General features: G+C 44.8%; 1 protein-coding gene across 4 annotated transcripts in view; it reads left to right on the plus strand.

The window, feature by feature from the left end:
* Positions 1-3,010: 3,010 nt before the first annotated feature.
* ANO1 (anoctamin 1) overlaps positions 3,011-19,868 on the plus strand; it is an 83,012-nt gene continuing 66,154 nt past the window's right edge. The window contains exon 1 of one of the 4 annotated variants that reach the window (XM_049821272.1): positions 3,011-3,028. Coding sequence is in view for 2 of the 4 variants with exons in the window: in XM_049821269.1 (XP_049677226.1) it covers positions 3,316-3,391 (76 nt within the window). In the remaining 2 variants the exon portion in view is untranslated. Of the gene's footprint in view, positions 3,029-3,271; positions 3,392-5,310; positions 5,332-19,868 lie in introns of those variants that run through there. The other 3 variants (XM_049821269.1, XM_049821271.1, XM_049821273.1) reach the window with 3 other exon arrangements.

Raw genomic sequence — 19,868 nt, forward strand, 5'->3', positions numbered from 1 at the left:
GGGAGCCTTTGTTCAGCTCCAAATCACAAGAGCTGCGAACTGCATTATTATTGTGATAAAGGTACCCAATACATTTTGCAGGAGCAGATGACAAATATTTCCAGCAAGTGCACTTACTATAGGTGTGGATGCCAAGCAGCACTGTCTCCTTCCTAATTGTTAAGAAAGCATTTTTGTTTTATTGCATAGACAGTAGATTCTCTGTCCCTTTACCTTTCTTCTCGCAAGTATGTGTTGAGATGGCACACCGGGTTTATCACACGCTAAGGAAGAAAACTAGCTAAAGTCTCTGCTTCCTATCAGCTCAACAGCCTATTTTAGCTCATGGGGCTCTTGAAAAGACAAATCGTATTTCCTCCGCTCTCGTGCGCGGTCAGAGGCTGAGCAGTCCCACTGCTCAGTTCTGTCACTTCAGGTGCAAGAGTGGTCCAGCCTTTGATATTAGTCTAATTACAAAGTCCCTACCTACGCTCAGGGAGGAGCCCAGGGAATACTGGCAGGTAAATGAAATAGTGTGTGGAAGCAGTACAGAGTGAAGGAGGTCTCTGTGCAGATGCATGATTTTCCCATTATCTTTATAGTTATTTCAAGCAACGGGCTTCTCCAAAGCAGCTAAGGGATCTTCTGGAGCTCACCTAGGGGAGTGGGAAGGAAACTTGATGTCTTGCCTCTCAGTACTACTGGGTGGAGCACAGGTTCCACAGCACCCTGGGATTTTTCCATTTCCACTCAAATCTGGGCCGTGCCAGCCCAGGACCTTCTAAAATAATACTAGGCAATTAATGTATTTTAATTTTCAGGACACTTTAAAAATAAATGGTTGCTCATTAACACTTAAACACCTGGAATGAGGCAGTAATGTTAGCTTTATTTTTATTTTTTCCCATGCGTGGGGCTGGAATACTAGCTTAATTTTTGAAACCCTGCTTGTCAGACTAGAACTTCCTAAAGCCCGTTACAAAATTATGTCATGGATCAGCTGGCCTGCCTCTGGCTGGGCTTTCAGCAGAGAATTACCTGCAGAAAAGGTAGCCCTTTGATGATGAAGGCACACGCTGTGCCTGCACTGTGCACGCGTACGTCCAGGCTGGGTTCCCGCCCCGGCTGTACTCAGCAGTTGCTGCTCATGGAGCTTGTGGTCCTGACGAGATAGGATACTGGAATCCGGCATTATTTCCAGATTTCTTTGTGTTTCACATTCGTAAAACAAATATATATGTTGGTCTTGTGCCCGAATTCTGGTTCTGTTGCAAATCTCCATCCAAAATAAATTAATTTTAGGCAAAGGAAAAAGAGCATGCTCCCAAGTGCCTTTGATCTCCGGTTAAGCAAGCCGGTAAGCGAGGCTTCGGTTCAACACAATCTACTTGCCTGCTCTTCTGCTAATAATAAGCTAAGTAATGTGCATTTTAAAAATAGTCAAAATCCATACTAACTCAAAAAAGCACAAAAGTTAAAAAGAAGTAAAAAAGATAGGAAATGTAGCCTAAAAGCATCCCGACTCAGTTTCAAAGCCTCTAGGGATTATATTCCATGAAGTAAAAGTCCACATGCATAAATTCCCTTGTTTATAGATTCATCTCAGTGCGTTTTCTATCCCTCGCGTCAAACCTCCAACCAACCCAGGAAAGATGCTTTTACAATTTTAAAAATACAGTCCCACAGAGCTATCTGAGCCGTAACCTGCTGTCACTTTGGTAACAAAGAGAGCTGAGAGCGGAATTAGGACTGTGATCTAAGCGGGACCAGTGTCCGCTCGCTGTCATGCGGTGGGCAGCCCTGTGCCCCGTGCCACCTCCCGATGATGCTGGGCACCCAGTTTTCTGAGCAAGGGGAGAGGAGGTTGCTCAGCCCCACAGGCCAACTGGTTCTTGCTCCACACAGCTTCACTGTAGCCTGGGGGTGAGTACCACCAGCAAGATGCCACTCGGTGAGGTCCCTTTTGTGGGTGCTGGGGGACCGGGAAGGACCTGGGTGCGGTGGGAGCATGGCTGCGTGAAGAACTTGCACTTGTGGGGTACTTGGGGGCTGCCTGCCAGAAATTGGGAAGCCTGCCGAGCCCGTTTCCTTCTGGCAGAGTCCTTGCACGCTTCTGTCTCTGCATTTTTGAGGGTTAAGTGCTTGTCCGAGATTAAAAAAAGAGAAAGCAGTCAGAGAATGGTGCGGATAAATCTGCGTCAGTTTTGCCTAAGTGGGTTTCTGCAGCACAGCGTGAGAGCAGGCAGCAGGTTTGGAGAAGACCAGGGAATTCCCATGGGGCACTGAAGAGGGGTTTAAATCTGTGGAGATGAATAAGCCTGGAATCCTGTTCAAACTCCTGTGCAAATACTGTACCCACCCAGCTGGAGGTGTAAAAAGCGAGTGGCAAAAAAAAAAAAAAAAAAAAAAAGGTAACCCGGCGGTGTTCTGTGAGGCCCCAAGTTTGTTGGTCTTTCCTGTGATTTTCAGAGCATCCCTCCTGGCCCAGACCTGGGGAGGGGAGGCAGCCGGCTGCCCCCGGGGCAGGCACAGCCTCCCTGGGGAAGGATCCTGCCTCTTTCGGTGGGGCTGGACCCAAACGCCATCCCAGGTGGGGAAGGCGGGGGGGGGGGGGGCAGGTGAGCTGGGGAGAGGTCCGGCCTGGAGTTACCACCAGCGCTCACAGACGATGGCTGTGCTTTAGCAGCGGCCCCAGAATTGCCTTTTTTTTTTTTTTTTCTTTTTTTTCCTTCTTTTCTTCCACTAAAAGGTGCGGGAGCTTTTAATACCCATAAAAAACAGCCAAAGGAAGGGGGGGGGGGGGGACACACGACACACAATTAAATCACCTTCATTTCAGAGACCGCGTGGGGGGGAAATCTCAGCTCCAACGAAGCGCTGCCCCTTGTCCCCCCCTTCCCGCGGCCACTCGCTCCGCGGGCGCGCAGGGCGCGCTGACCTTTCCGCGGGCGCGTTTGTCCCCGCCCGGCAGCTGCCGCCGTCGCTCCGTGCCCCAAGGTCAGGGCGGCCGCGGCCGCCTCCTCCTCCTCCTCCTCTTCCTCCTCCGCAGGTAGGCGCGGAGATTTCCGCGGGTGGGTGGGTGGGTGGGCGGAGGGCTGCGCTCCCGGCGGGCCGGGCCGGCGCCTTTATTTAAAGTGTAGCCGGGGGAAGAGCGGAGAGAGAAAGGGGGGGGGGGGGGGAAGCGGTGCCGCTGGCTGGATGAACGCGCCCTCCCCGAAAAAAGGCAAGGGAGGGGGGAGAAAGGGAGGAGGAGGAAGAAAGAGGAGGAGGAGGAGGGCTCCTGGGAAGTTCAGTTTGGTACCAAGTGGCTGCGGGGTTGCGGGGCTCGGCTAGGAGATGGAGAAGGATGAGATCCACCTGCGAACGCTGCCGGCCGCAGCGCCCTGGGGACCACGTAAGTCTGGGGCGAAAGGTGCGTGGGGATGGGGTGAGCCCGGGGGGGGGGGTCTTGGGTGAAGTTTGGGGGGTGCTTCGTTTCTTCCCGGCTGGGAAATAGGCTCCGCCGGCGGCCGCTCGCCTCCCCCCCCCCCCCCCCCCCCCCCCCGCCGCTAAGGGATTTATGATGAGCATTTCATCGCCTGTTTTTAAAAATCCCAGGAATAATTCTCCGCAAAGTAGTAGTGAAATAAAATAGCCGGCTCCCGCCCCCCTCCCCCCCCAACGTAAAGCAGCGTAAAGTCCTTTTTACCTACATCAAGATAGTAATTAAAAGCTCGTCTAACCCTGGGAAGCCAGTCTAATTACAAAAAATTGCTGGAGTACAAAGTCTACGGGACGAATCCTTGCGTTGATGATCGCTGTTAATTCACGCTGTGCCGTGGAACACCAGCAACAAAAAGGTCTTACAAAATGAAACGGGTCTGTCTCAGACTGTCAGTAATGTTTTTACAGAACTGGCTAAATCATGTACCTCTGTATCATTAACTAATGTGTGCAGCAAAATAAATTATATATATTGGAAAGGGAAAATACATTCCTTGGCTGAGAAGTTACAGAATGTTTAGAGCCAAAGAGCAGATCGTTTAAATGGTAGGGGGTGGGAATTTCCTTGGCTTCCCTCTCGAAATAAATCACGTCTCAGCGTCTGTGTGCATGCATGTGCACCCACACACGCATTTATATAAAATCTCCACGCACACACACTGTGTATATAAAACCTTCACGCGCACACATTGGAACACAAATTTTACAAGCGCTATTTACTGAACGCATTTTTCTACCAGTTTAGAGACAATAAAACTAGAACCGAGATGCTAACCAGGAACATACTGGAACACATTTGATTATCCAGCTGAATTGTATACAAATGAAGTAAATTTAGCATGGCACCATTTAGAAATTCCATGCTTTACAATCAAAATTCCAAATCTAACTGTTTGCAGCTAAGAATAGCACGGGGAGCCCTTTTCTTTACTCCCTCTTTTTGGATTCCCACGAAAACCGTTATCCTAGAGTCTACTCATTAAATGGCCAAATATTTCACTGGAGTTCAGCCCATTTCTGAAAGAAATGCTGTGCACTCATCAAACCGTAGGCTAGCCAGAGCGCTCAGAATTAAAAGAAAACTATTGCTTTAACATTTGACACAAACCAGCTGGGCTTCAGATCTAAATACCGGGGGACGGGGTTTCTGTATGCCGCTGATTGTCCCACATTAACTTCTTTATTAAAATAAGCAGCAGGTCGAACTTTTCAAAACTGAAATGGAAAGCAAGTAAAGCATGGGAAGCTGAAGTGTTGCTGCAGTGCGTTAACAGAGATATCGGTAAGGGGACTAAATGATGGAATGGCCCTAGAAAGCTCTGCCATTACTCATGGGGCAGGTGGCAATTTATCATGAGGTAATCACAGTGATAGGGTGAGAGTCCTGAGAAATTGTTTGAGTGGCTCTTTATCTTTGAGAAACTTTACACAATATTTTACAGTGACATTCTCTATTTAATTTACTGAATCACCCATTAGCAGCATGAACGCTGTGTACCAGCTTTATTAATGAGTTCAAGGAGCAGTTTTGTTCTCGGAAGTGCATGTTTGTATTTCTGTTGATAACCTTTCCAAAAGAGCTTGTTTGTAAAAGCTGTTTGTAAGATGAAGCGCCTGTCTAATTATGTAGCAGACCCACGTATTGCAGTACAAGTCGCATCCAATCCTTTGGTAACTTTTGCACTATTGCTGGAGAGACGTGTGGAGACCCATCCGTGATGTTTTGACATGGTCTTTATACTCAGAAAGCCTCCTGCGGCCAGCTGAGGAAACTTGCTTGTTACGAGGAGTTAGGGAAAAGTCGAGGGCAGCGAGAGGATGATAGAAGACAGGAAAGCGGAGGGAAGTCTATACGCCCCTGAGCTCTGGGTAAATACTGTCAGTCACCTACGTCCAACGTACTATTTTACTTTTTGCTAGCAAGGAAAAAAGTGACCTCAGTACATTATTTTTGGCTCTTTTGGTGGCATGAAAGGACAGGTGTCCTCAGCTACATCTGTGCCCTAAGGACCCAGACATCGCAGCTGATGGCTGCCAGCTTATTTTATGCTGATTCCTTCCTTATGTTCTGGGATAACGAGTGCATCTAGTGAGGACGGGGCGAGGGTCGGAATTGGGGTGGGCTCTGGGGAAAGGTACTGCATGTTGGCTTCCGAAAGGACTGCGGTGATATCCTGTCACTTCAGAGAAAGGCTTAGAGGCACTGGAACAAGTGCTCAGGACTAAGCACAGGATTAGGAGTCAAGTCTTCAGCCCCTACGTTTCAGCAATCAGAAATTCCCTGCGTGAACATTTGACCCCTCTGAAAACCACGAGAGTTTTTTTGTCACCGACTTAAAAGTCGTCAGACTGTCACCCCAGAAAATGAAATGTTTTCCCTTTTTTCTCTGGAAGACGTTGTTCAATCCAATGCTGGGACTTCCAGCACGGCTCCCTCGGTTTCTCCTATGTGTTACCCTGCTCCCCATGATAGCACTGCAGCTATTTCCATTAACAGTGAAAATGATGTAGCATATTAAGCTAATAATTAATCAGAAATGACAAGGCACTAATAACTGTATTGATTTAATTAGGACTTCTTTTCCAGCTCTGTAACTTGCAGTCATGCACATCATTAACTTAATATTTTAATTTGTAGTAATAACTTATTAATTTCTGTGGATGAGCACATACGCAGCCGAAGCTGCAGCTCTGCCTTTGTGCTGGACTGCAAGCGTGTGCCTCGGTCCGCCGAATAGCTGCGGGAAGCGTGCCTCGTCCTGTACGAGACTGATGGCAAGTGAGGCAGTTTGTCAGTCCCCGGGAGCTCGTACGGGGCATTGAGGTGGGGGGAACTGGGGCTTTGCGGGGTCCGATGTGGTGGATGTGCTGGTAAGGTACGTGTAGCTCTATGGCTACGTGCTGCGGTTGTAGGGGTATGACATGAAATATGGGGTAAAAGTAGCATGCCAAAACAGAAGGCGAGGAGAGTAACCCTGGGAAGTAGCAGTATTTATTGGCATCAGGAAGGGAAAAATGTCCCTTTTGACTTGAATTACACCCTTTGGATTCTGGCAATTTTGAAAAAAGGAAATGCGGAAATGCTTGGGGACGTGCTGTGGTTGGAAAATAAGGCTCACTTTAAATTAGGATCGCTTTGGGGAAAAGGAAGAAAGGAAGGGACAGTAAGAGGCATGACAAACTTCAGGACTTCACTGTGTGAAAGGCTGACAAATGCTAAGTTTACTCATCTCCCTCCCCATTTTAGTGGGGATGCTTAGCACTCGCTGGGGCATGCTTGGCATCTTACGCAGCTGAGTCCTCAGCAAGCCACCCTCTGATACACTCCTGCCCAGAGACTTCTCCAGGGGGCAAACGAGGGAGAAGCTGTTCTCACCGAGAGCGTACCGCTAAATATATGGCTGTATCGCACTGTACGGCAAGTTTTGCAGCTTCTCGGGAGAGAGATCCCATTAGCCTCTGCACAGAGCTCGCTGTCCTGCTCTGTATTATCAAGGTAATTGTAAATCTTTGCACCGCACCGTCGAAAGGCTGAATCCTCTGCTGTATCTTCATTTGCTGCAGAGGGCGGTCAGTACAGGGAGATCTGTGCGAGCCAAAAGCCCTGAGCAGGCTCCAGAGGAGGGCCTGTCCGAAGTCTTTGTCATTGTCCTTCAGCAAGGTGATGGGGAGTTTGAAGTACTTAAGCTATTGAGCATTCACTTCATATAGGGTTGTTGGGTCACTGTATAGGTAAACCATCAGACTGATGAGCTCTGCGAACAGGAGCCAGCACTTCTTGTTTCTTGAAAGCCTTCTCGGGGATTCTGAAAAAGCACTTCTGAGCACATCCTCACATTTTATTGTACAAGCCAAGTTAGCAATAGAGGCGTGAAATAGTTCTGCTTACTTTCAGAGACTGCAAAAGCAGGTTAGCTGGGGACAGTGTGTGCTGGTGTGGGAATTATTCACCTTCCCAACCTCACCCACGTTTGCTGCCAAACTTGGGATTATGGCAGGACTCGTGGTTCTGTGGTAGGTACAAACCTCAAGAGGGGTTTTACAAATGACAAATTTTGGGGGGTTGGCAGCCTACGTGCCTTGCTGGGACCCTATCACGGTGTTATTTTCAGTGGTGCTAAGTCATCTTGTGCCAGCTGTTAAATCCAAGTAACGTAATGGAGTAATGAGACTAACAGCGCACAACTTTTTTCCGGCACTTCGACAAGCAAAAAGATAGTGGTGTCTCCGTTGTCGCTGCAAGGTAATTTATGGTAAATATAGGCCTTTTAGAAACAACCGCAATGCCTGCCTTACTTGGGAGGCTCGGAATGCGCAGGAAGCAAAGCTCCTCGTGCTGGGATGCATTAGTCACCACCACTGCTTCGTAGGCTAGCCCACATGCCCTCAAGGGAAATGGATTTTTATTTATTTGGTTTAGCCTTTGATTTGTATCCCTCATCCCTCTATTTCTGAAAGTAGTACTACATCCTGGTGGGAGGGCCAGCCCTTCTCCCTGTGCTCTAACCTCCCTGCATCCTTTAGCCTTTATCTGCAGACAGCTGACCCGTGTCCCTGTGTACATCCTCGCTTCTCGTTTCTTCTCTTTCTTTGTGCTGCACCGCGTGTTCTGCCGTTTCAGCTTCCTTTGCTGTTTCCAGTGTCTTGTCCCTGCCTCTCCTCTGTGGCTGGCCCACATGCCAGTGTTTTCTCTCTTCTTTGGACTCCCACAGTTCACATCTTTGAACCTTCTACTGGCAGTCTGTCCTTCCAGCCATTACGGAAACTATTTCCAGATTTGAACTGATAAAAAGATAGTAGTAACGTTAGATCCAATGCCATTCCTCTTTAGTATCTTCGCCTGCTTACCTTATCTGCATATCTGATTTATTCTTGGCAGCTCTGTATCTGTGCTAGGACCTGGATGGTACATTCTTATTCCTGTGAGTGGTGTATTAGTACTAATCACTGAAATGTCCTTTCAGACTGCAGCTCTGAAAAATAGAAACTTTTTTTTTTTTTTTTTTGAACTGACACAAACAGCTATGACTTTTTGCACACGACTGTAAGTGCTCTGAGGGAGTTTTAAAATCTGAAATCTGTTATGTAAAGGCTAAGTGATTTGCAGGTGTTAACTGCTCTTTTTATATCTTATAAATTATTTAACTTACAACATGACATCAGTGATTACAAGTTACGTATTCCTGGCTCCCAGTCCTGCTGTCTTACCTCTCCCTCCATTTGTATCCTGTGTAGGGAGAAACTTGATGAGTATGTACTAAAATGAGAAAAAAACTTTGTTTTCTAAACACATTGCAAATATTTGCTGCCTCTTGTACATCTTCATTGACGTCAGCTGATGTCCTGCTTGCAGAACAAACTTGGAATATGCAATAGGGATCTGTGTGTTGATAAGTAAGGTTCACTAGGAAAAATTTTGTCCAGGGAGAGAGAAACACATTTCACAGCACTCAGTTAGTAAGAAAGGGAAAAGGCTGGTAACTAAATTACATTTCCAGTGCAGATTCAGGACACGTTTTTAAAAAGTGAATAGGAAAAGTGAGCAGATACCGACTTCAGCGACATCATAGAGGTACAAGTAATGCACACAGAGTCCTCTGACTACATTTTAAAACTCGTCTTTTTAACATGATACTGTTGGAGTTTTATAATCGTTCTTAAGAAAAGGAACAAGAGCCAAGGTGGAAGTTTCGGGGCTAAGCGTCGCTCAGAGTTTTAGGGTTTTACTGCTTTGAAGTAAGGAAGGCGGCAGAAATGTGTCCAGTGCGGCATTAACAGTCAAGGAAAAACCTATTCTGTATTTATGCCTGATCATTTGTACCATAGCATCTTGGCTGACGATCTACTGCAAGATATGTCAATGAAGGTGCTTTGTGATTCTTCCCGGATTTTGGCAAGCAAAGATTGAAAATACGGTATGACTTTGTGCTTGTGGTCTGACTGCCCAGATGAAATCTACTGCAGACTGCAAAAGATGGAAGCTTTTATGCAAATAATCATTAAATTCATCACAGTGTGTTGTGGTGCTATTGTCCTGGAAAGGTTTTCTACTGATGGATGCATGCTATTCCGGCAACCCAGCCAGAGGAGGAAAAAGAAGGGTTGTGTGGGCATACTCCATTTGCTGCTATGGTTTGGGAAGTTGAGCATCCAGCTCCATATTAAATCACCCGTTTGGTTTTGGTTAGCATTGGCATGGGCTGTTTGTCTGGAGAAGCTGATCTAGACCTTGAGGCCTTTTCTCTAGCGTTTAAGCCGGTATGGACGCTGTTGATGGAAGGTGTGCGTATAATAGTTTGGGAGGTACCGGCTGGTGCCACGGTGTGTCTGAAGGGAGGTATCGGCTGTAGGACCACTGAAAGGGTAAGGCTAAGCAGACCACGTTAAAGCAGCCGTAGCGTGTGTGGTGAAAGCACCCTTTCCCGAGGCTCACTAGTGGAAACTACTACGTTATTGTCTGTATCCTGGGCTCCTGGCACGGAGTCTGAGACTGGTCTAAAGAAGGAAAATGGTTCTCTGTGTGTAGTCTGAATGTTGGTATGTGGTCAGCAAACCCCATCCAGATGCTTGTATCTTGCTGCATACTTTTGAATGTTCTTTTTCTGATGAATGGCAAGAACAGGTTTCTAAAAATAAATTAATGGTTTTCCCTTTTTACTTCCTGTGACTTAATATACTTTATTTATCTATATAGCTACTAGTCATCGTCATTCTTCAGCTCACAAGAGTATAAACAGAAATGAGCCTGAGTCACAAAGTCAGGATTTGGAGCCAGGCTTTTTCCAGGATTTTAGCCAGGTGTGGAAGTTGAAGCCTGGGGCTTGTGGAGGGAAAGGGCTGGCTCTGGGGTCGTGCCTCAGGGGTCTCGCATGTGAAATAGGCGGCACAGAGGTGAACGACCGCCTGCTGCCGCTTTCGGCTTTCTCTTCCAAGGTGGTAAGGCCTTGCAGCTCTGCGGAAGGAGTTAAAAAATAGAAAAAGAAGTGGCTTTTTAAGGTTAGTTTGTCACTAGAATAATAAAAATCCAAGTAAGGTTCCGGTTAATTGTTCCTCTTGCACTACCCCTAAGGCTGATCCGACCAACACCCAAAGCAACAGTTACTTTCATTTAATCAGCTCAAGCAACATACTTCAACAAATTTAGTCTCCTAGGGCACACAGTCAATTCATCATGCTGCTGATAGTGTGCCCCAAACCAATCATAAAGTTGAATCAAACAGATCTGAAAATAAATTAATGTTACTGGGTTTTTTAGGTAATTGTCTCCTTTCTGTGGTGATTGCCTACTAAAATTTAAGGCCGCTCTGTGCAGCTGTAGCAGAACATGCTATAATTTTGTTCACTCATTAGAAATTTGAAGTAATCTGACCTAAAACATGCTGAACATAATTTTAATTCCCAGAATATACCTTGGGAGTACCTCTCTTTGTTGCGAAGCAGCACATCTGTATCTTATAATGCATGTTAAATAGGAAAGACACCTTACAAGGTATACTGGACAGTACAAATTTGTGCTGTCTGGAGCTCTGTGTGCACGTATACCTGTGTACTGAGGTATGGCTAATAGGACTGACGTTGTGTCCCATGGGAGAAGCGGACTTGCTAACAAACAGAATAATGAAGAGTGAGTGTCAACATATTCCAGGTTTTTTATCAGCGTGACTGATTGTATAGAGGGCGTGAACTGAGTAATTGTTAACTTTCATTTCAAGGTTTCTGGGGATATGGGTACCAGCACCGTACTAGTAGGGTTGTGTTTGCAGGCTCCATCAGTTTGTCTGTGAACAGTCTCCTAGGCTTTAGCGTTGACATCGACAGGGACATAGATTTGAAATGCTACTTCATTTTGACAATTGCTGTCAATAATCCATTTGGCAGATAGCTGAGATCTGCTGAAAGGCACAAGAGAACAACCTAAGGTACGTCGCGAGGATATACTTCAGCTAACTGAGACAACAGTTTCTATGCTGCAGATTTGTATTTCAAATGCAGTCACCTTGTAGAAATATTTTACTCCATGGGCACTGAGATGTAAAGTGATGTTTGGGCTCTCAGAATAGGAACAAATTCTGTTTCTGAACAATTGTACTCGAGGACATGCAGGAGATCCTCAGTTAGCTCACGTGGTAGGAAGCCAGGTTGAGAGGCAAAGGCTGAACACAGAAATCATGTGCTAGCCCTTTTGTACATGCTTTAGAAGTGCAAAGTATTTCTTTACCCATGGATCTTAAAGGACTTCATAAACTTTAGTGACCCATCAGGAGAGCCCATCAACTCCTTTTGCACTGCATTCATTTGCTGTTGCAGAACTTTTTGTTATATGGCAAGAATGAATATGTTGAATTTACGGGTTTGACAGGTGACAGAAAACAAGAATTGTCATTTTAGTTCACTTGAAATGGATTCAGCTGAGAAAAGATAATCCTTACCCAGGATATGACCATGTGCATCGTGTAGGTGAGAGTGGAAGAAGCAGAGCCGCATGTATCTGCCTCAAATTAAACAGGCTAAAATTGTTCTGGGTGCTCCTTAGTTCCGAACTGGAGTTTAGACTATTGGCCTGTGCTTATTCACTGTGCTGTTTACTTTGCAGGGACTGCTGAGTGTCATCGCACTGGAAAAATCTGGCCTAAATGAAATAGCTTATTTTTTAAAATTGCAGCTGATCGTTTTCATTTGAGAATGAATCTGGTCTCTCAAACATGCTAAGAATAATGACAAGTCATCGACTGCAAGAGAAATTGTGCTCGCCGGTACCATTCTTACACTGCCATAATGACTTGTCTTCTGTGTGTTGCGATAAAGTATTTTTAATTAATCTTAACCATTTAAGTCCATCTGACAATATAACTGAGTAGTTGGATAATAAAAACCAAAGACTGCATCCTAATTACCAATGGAAAAGCAGAAACCGGTTTTGATTTAGGTTTTAAACATTGTTACATACCAGAGGCCTAGAAATGAAATCTAAGCCTTTCAGAGGTAATAGTTTCTAAATGGCAGATGAATTAATTTAATTTTTAAACCTTCTCCTTGCAGCAGCTTGCTAACAAGCTTTCAGTTAAAAGAGCCAGATTCTTGTTTCCAAAACAAGATCTTTGTTATCTTGATAATATAAATTAATGAAAGCTTTCCCTTTTCTCTTTCTCTTCAGTATATTTTCTCAAAATAGCTCATCAGGACTGTGTCCTGCAATTTGCTGTGCCCTCTGGCCCTCGTCCAGTAAAGCACTTAAGCGTACAAATAGCCCTGGTTTTGGTGGAAGTGGGCAATTGAGCACGAGACCCTCCCGTGTATCCCGACAACTTCCATGCCTCTCTGTTTTCAAGGGAAATCTGCTGCATGCTTCCCACCCCGCACAGTGTTTTCTTCACCAAACTTGAACAGTATTTCACAATACTGTCCTGATCCTTCACTCGTGCATCTGTTTAAGGGGCTTTAAGAACTGTTTAGTTGAAGTGGAGGATCTTTGCATTTCAGGTAGCTTCTCATGACCTCCGCTCCGGAATTCAGTGGAGATTTTGCCGTCCATCTTGATTTTGGAAGCGAAGCACATGTCTAATGGTAGTTGAGGAGTTTAGCATCTCACGAGTCATGGCACTAAATCTTTAAAGTAAAACCCAGTCAAAGCAGTTCCTGGGAGCCTGCGATTGATTTCAGTCCAGCAATTACTCTGTATTGACTGACTCGAGCGCACTGTCCATCAGTAGCAGGAGTTGCCTACAGAGACTCAGTTGCGGGAAGCTTTCATGTTTTGCAGGTGGCAAATAAAATCAGGGACCCTAACAAACATACTTCAACCCCAACGTGAACAACCTGATGTTAAAAAAAAAAAAAAAAAAAAAAAAAGGGCATTTAAATGTCATGCACTGCATAAAGGGTGTATATGTGCTGTCATTTAATAACATAAGTAGGAAAATAAAGATTTCTCATGACCAGATTATTACAGGAGAATGTCCCTCCTCTGGAGTTTAGTATTGCTGTCAGAGCAAAACAGGGAGCTAATTTCAGCTTTTACCCCTTCCCAAGTTTGATACCATTGCTCTTTCTATTTCTTTGCACCATATCCTTTCTGCAGCTGCTTTCTTTTTTACTCTTTTTTTTAAAATTTATTTTTAAGATTCAAAACGGGGAGAAAAGAGGATATTACAGAAACAGAGCCCAAACTGGGTAGGGAAAGTGTTTCAGCTACCCATAGGCAGGAAATTTGAGCTCCTCTGGAACATGAATGAGTCCTAGAACAGTCTCGTTATTTTTATATATTTATTTCCCTGTTTGGCTGTTCTGCCTGCTTTTCCCACGTTATCATCAAAGTGGCCCCAGAAGGGACAGTTGTGAAACAGAAACTATCTGTGAGTAGAGGAACAAAAACAGAGCTTTTGTTAAGCTACAGATGCCTTGGTTTTAGCAAAAACAAACAACTTTAATTGCCATAAGTATTTGCAAATGTCGCAGCTCTCTTCTAAATGGGGGGGGGGGGGGGGGGGGGGAGGTTGGAGGGGAGGAATGGGGAAAGGCAAGAAGAGATGTCAGTGTCAGCCCCATCTAGTTGAAATTTGGGTTAAGCCAGTACACCGATGGTGGTTTCTCCCTCTTCCTACTCTCTGCCCTGGCCTGAATGCAGATAGGTTTGCAGCAGTGAAGCTAAAGGAAAAAATAGTTTCTTCCCCTGGTTCACATGAACTGCTTTGAACTGGAACAGATGTGGATGTACAGAACTATCTGGTTACAGCAACTGTTCCATTTATAACCATGGGTTTTCTATTCAGGTCTCTTTATCATTTTAACTTATTTTCTGTTTCCATGTCCTTTTCCACAATAAAATATTCTTAACTAAATGGGTTTTCAGCTCGCATCCAAAACCTTTGCAAGTACTATTCGTTGCATGAACTTACAATGCCAGCGTTATTGTTCAGTGACTTTTTGCTAATAGTGATGGCCAGTGGAGGCAAGGTCGAGTCTGGGTTTGTGGTATTTGTAAGATGGGGTTCAGAATATCACTTTATTACCAAATTAGGGCAGAATCCGGAGTCTGATGTAATGGTGATAAAGTCTCGCAAAAGGTGTTTGTAACATCCAACTTCCAAATGGCATTTCATTAATTTTCTGCTTTGTTGAACTGTATTCAACTTTGGTGTACAAAATAAGATTGTGTGCAACCCATACCAAAATTGTTCCAGCGAGTACAGATAAGAGATTCAAATTCAACCACAAAAATTCAGATGACAGTGTTGTTTTTGCTTTGTGTTTTTCATGAACTCCTACTTCGGAGTAAGTTCATTCACTGTTGTATTTGATTAAGTGCTCAATAATTAATTCAGCAAATGCTCTGCTAAGTAAGAAGGTGAGCCCTGCAGTTCCTGTTGACCAAGACACCGGGATGTGTACTGAGATGAAGAAAAAATGCACGTAGTCACAGATGAAATCAGTAGTGGTGTTTGGTTAAAACTAATCAGTTATGCCTCTCCGGTTCTGCATTCACTTGAGCGGACCATGTGGCCTTTATTACAAAATTAGGAATTCATTTTTTTAGTTATTTCAGTTTCTCTGTTCTCTAATTTTCTATGGAAACAGTCAGTTGTTTGTATATTGGAGACCGTACGTGTCAAGTTCTTTGTTTTAGTTCATTGCTTTCGGCCTTGACGCAGAAAATAAAAATTTCATCAAAGTTGTGGAGACAGATAGGATTTTAATCTAAACCATATTAAAAGTTGAAACCCTCCATGACCACGGGGTTTCTTAGGGTTCAGCCGTGAACTACCTCCTGCACTACCTTCGGGAAGGCCCAAGATTTTTCTTTTGTAATCTGAAGGCACTTTGCTCTTCTGGTTGACTCAGTACCGACTCTAAAACTTGATGATACAGTCCTGTGAAGCACTGTCGTGTTGGTGTTGGAATACTCTGAGGAACTGCCTAGGAAGGCAGGGTCTCCCGGTACCCCAGGCTATGGATTAATCACAGCATTGGGTAAGAAATGCTTTGCTGCTGTTGGGTTACCTTCACATCACTCCAGTTGCATGAAGTTATATGAAAATAAAAGTAGATGTTCGCAGCACGGAAAGAGAGTTTCAAATGTTCCCCAATAACAAATAGATGAAGCAACAAAAGGAAATTTTGTGCTTAATTTGTTCTTGCCAAGTTTAAATGGGTAAGATCTCTCTCTCCATCTGTCAAGCTGATATGGTGTAGACAGGTTTCTGACACACAACTTCCACTCGCTTGGACTCATTTAAACTCTTGTGTAATTGCACCCCCGGGATGCACCTTTCGGTGTGAATTGTTTCTCTTGCTCTTTTCTCCTTCCCGTCATCCGTATGCTTTCTATTTCAATAGCTGTAGCTCGCTTTATTTGCTTGGTGTAATTTTCATTTAAAGTTTCTTCTAAGAAAAAAATACAGATATTCAGCTGCAAATATTTTTTAAATCTCTTTGAATGTTTTTGGTTATAGAGTATGTTGCCACCACATAGAAAACCCTTTCCACACTACCCCCATGACAGCACTTTTCTCCTGAACTCTCCTAGTGTCCTTGCACTACCCTTCTGCAGCTGTAATAAGAATTAAAACTTCATGGGAATGTACCCAGTCCACAACCACATCAAAGCTGTGGTTGAAGTCCAGTTTTCAAACAACCCCCCAAAGTTGGCCAAGTCTGGTGTTTCAGTTTTGATTTGATATGTTATATAGAGGCCCTGCTTGGAACTTTCAGCGAAGGCTGGAGAGCAGACACCAAGTTCCCAAAAGCTAATTGCTGTCTGGACTGAGGCAACATCTCGTTTATCCATTCCTGTAACTTGTCCACATGAGTTGTTTTATCTTCTTTTTCACCAAAGCACCACGTAATTTGTCTGGGTTTAATATTGACCAGTAGTAATTTCTTAATGTGAAGAATGTGCAGTGAAGGAAAATCCGTTTACAGTTCTTTGATAGATCAGTTCCATTTTTGTTCACATTTGCCAGTTTTATTGACTTTATTTTTAAGGAAAAATGATTACGTGGAGTCTGGTTTTAGTCGAGGAATTTTCTGTTTTATGTGAGGAACAGACAAAGACCTGTTGCATCAGAAGAGTAAAATTAGGCAGGGAAAAAAGTGTTCTTTCCCTTCAACAAATAAATCAAGTGCTTCCACTGTACAAGAATGTACAGCAATGTAACACATGTGGGCACTAAGGACAAGCAGACACATCAACAGAAGGAAATCTTTGACAAGTTTTAGGGATGTCACTTGGACATGGGATGTATCTTAGTAGACAGTCTGTCACTTTTATTCCCTAATAACTTTTGACAAGAGACAGATAATGCTGGAGAGTTTATTTTAAGGTAGATTGTTTAATTTTGTGCCTGTTCTCTTTCTTTCTTCTTTTTTTTTCTTTTTTTTTTTTCTTTTTTCTGGATACTTTCCCTTTTTCATACCAAAAAAAAATAGTGCCCCAGCTACTTGTTAAGTTTGGGGGTTTGGGGTAAATGGCTGGTTGTATTTGGGAAGGAAGCAATGGATGCAGAGAGCAGCTGGATGCTGTCAGAGTGTCCGTTCCTTGGCTGTGGGACTTGTGTCCCCCGCTCTCGCCCCTCTGCCATGCATCGCACCCCAAGAGCTGGGACGGAGCTCAGGGGCTACCAGGTCTCCATCTGTAGGCAAGAGAAGATACTCCTGAGCTGTCCCCAAAGTTCACATGGAAGAATACAGCTTTTTTCCTTTTTTTTTCTTTTCTTTTTCTTTCTGGATCCATGGTGGTCTTTGGTCAGGTGAGCTCTTGAGAGCGCTGGTGGGTACTCCTGCGCAAAGCGGTGCGGGTGGAGGTCGGTCGCAGCCCTTGGGTCCCTGCAAGCCCCAAGCCTTCCCTGGCACGACTGAGCAGAGTCCTGAACTGTATGGCTGTTCAGCAGTGGATCAGATGTCTAAAAACATAGATTATCTGAACAGTACTTGTGCCAAAAAGGAGGTTTAAACATCAGGATCTCCAGCAAAGAAATGGTTTATGTGTTAACCAGTCCTTGAGCATGCTTGGTGCAGTTAGCTGGTGCTTTGCCGTCTCTCTGCTTCCAGCTCCACTCTCACAGCACCAAATACATCCCGAGGCTGAGCACCCCGAGAAGCGGTGAGTGCCCTCGTCTCCCATCGCTTCCCACGGTCGGAGGGCACTGGGGAGGAGCGGTGAGGCAGAGGCAGAGCTAGGCAGCTGTGTGACAGCAGCCGCTCGCTGCCTTCTGGGGCTGGCTCGTTTGGGATGCAGGATTCGGGACCAGAAGAAACGTAAGAGTCCTCTTGGGACCAACGTGGGAACGTAAGGGCGGTCCAGAGAGGCTGCACCTGGGAGGAAGGGGATTTTTTTTTAAAGCTCTTGAAAGTGGGTAGATCTGGGTGATGATGCTTTGTCTCTTCTAGCTTCCTGTCTTACAGACTGAGTTGTTATATATCTGGGGCGTGATCGATAGATGAGGCATTGAAATATTTACTCACCAAATTGGAAGGACACAGAAATTCACCGTGGGAAACAGGCATGTTCCTGTCGGCTGGAGCTCCCCCAAGACACAGTCTGCCTCCAGGCATGTCCCGCAGCCTCCTCCAAGAAGGAGTCAAGAAGTCTTAGCCCAAACAGAGAGAGGATAATTTGCTCCTGAAGAATATTCTTTCAGGTTCAAACCGTCCGAGTTCTAGGTTGCTTGGTAAAGTGTTGTTTGAGAGGCTGTTTCGGTAAAATACAGATCAAAGCTCTTCTTGAATCCAACAAGCTCTTTGCATCAGTTGGTGTCTTATAGTGAGAGTTTGCCAAAGTTTATGTGAACACGTGTTTCGCTTTGCGTTTTCTGTGTTTTGGTGATGTTTTACAGCAGTGGGAGCGTGCAGCATAGGACTCTGTTAAAAAAAGAGGAGAAGATCCATCTTGCCTCACTGAATTTATACAGTAAAATTATGAACTTGGACCATGAGGGTTATAGCTGTAGCATTTCTGAGCCCTCACATCAATAAAGTGTTTTGCTTTCTGTCTGTAGTTTTAGAAGCAGGGATCTTATAGCAATACCAGCTTTAGCTCATCAAAAGATTTTGCTCCATTCTCACCGTTCTCTTGCTTAAACACTCGATCAATCATTTATGAGTCTGCTACATGCAGCCTTCACCTTTCCTTGGACTTGGTAGCACTATTTCTTTCCACCCCAACTTACACAATAACCTTACAGCTTAAAACAATGAGCCTGTCGTTCCTTACTGGATGCATGTAAAACTTAAATCCAATCAAAAAGTCCAGATAAAAGTAAACAGATGGGTGTGTACATGGATGTCTAAAACCTGCTGCTATACTAAACCTTTCTGAGACCACTAAAGAGAAGCTTGTCCTTTAAACTCTCTTTATAAGGCTTTATGAGGGAATAATTCGTAGCTTTTATTTTTCGGGGGGAGGGGGCAACCGTCCAGCAAAAAAAAAATCTGTCTGGAGTAAGTGAAACTGATAGTCACCAAAGTACGTGTTACGGTTTGGAAACATCTGTGAGAGGCTGTCACTGAGAACAGGCCAAAAAGGGAGCCTGAAAGAAAACTTAGAAAGGAGGTGGAATGTTATTAAAGCTATAATTATAAACATAGGAGGCACTCTGATACTATTTCTTTTCTTTAAAACTGCCATGTGAGCAGGATTTGCTGCCTGGGAGTTTGCAGCATGGGATCCAGGAACGCTTTTTTAGGATAGCGGGGACAATGCCTGTTGTCTCACCGGATTTATGCGTTCAAATAATGAATTTGGACCATAAGAGTTATGAACTGTAGGATTTCTAATAGTAGGGTTTTCCACCGGCTGTAACTCAGCTCCAGTAGGCAGGTAACTGATTGAAGGAAATACGGGCTGCCCCTTCGCTGGAAAATGTTTGACTCCTGACTGGTTCTGAAATGTGAAATCCCTGGTCTGCTCCCAGCATCGCGTAGTGTGTGGACATGGTCCATCATCCAGCGTGTAGATGCAAATGTTTTGGAAAGGGCTTTAGAAAAGTATTTCCACCTCTGTTTTCCTTGGTACCAGCTGCTATTGCGCCCTGAAAATAAAATGAGAGCTGATTCCTTTGCCTCTTAAGGAAAGGGCATGTTAAACCAATGTTCGTAGTGGTATGCGTTCAAATTTCATACGCTGCTTGTTTGGGTGGCTTCAGAAACGTTGCGTTGGAAGACCGGCACCAAAGCTTCACCACGGTCAAGGGACGGGCTCCAGCACTAAATAAGTTATGTAGGCGCTGGGAAGGACCCACCTGGCAGGGGACTGCCGCGGTCTGTGTCCTGGCACCGGGGGCCAGAGGGTGCCCGGCTTGGTGGCCGCGCTGATGGCTCAGTGGGCAGGCAGGAGCAGCAAGGGGCTTGCAACGCTTACTCCATGTAATTAAACACTCCGGCAGCGCCAGTGGGCAGCAGCTGTTTTGAAA

This window comes from Accipiter gentilis, chromosome 17 (assembly GCF_929443795.1).
Source record: "Accipiter gentilis chromosome 17, bAccGen1.1, whole genome shotgun sequence".
Taxonomy (NCBI): Eukaryota; Metazoa; Chordata; class Aves; order Accipitriformes; family Accipitridae; genus Astur; species Astur gentilis.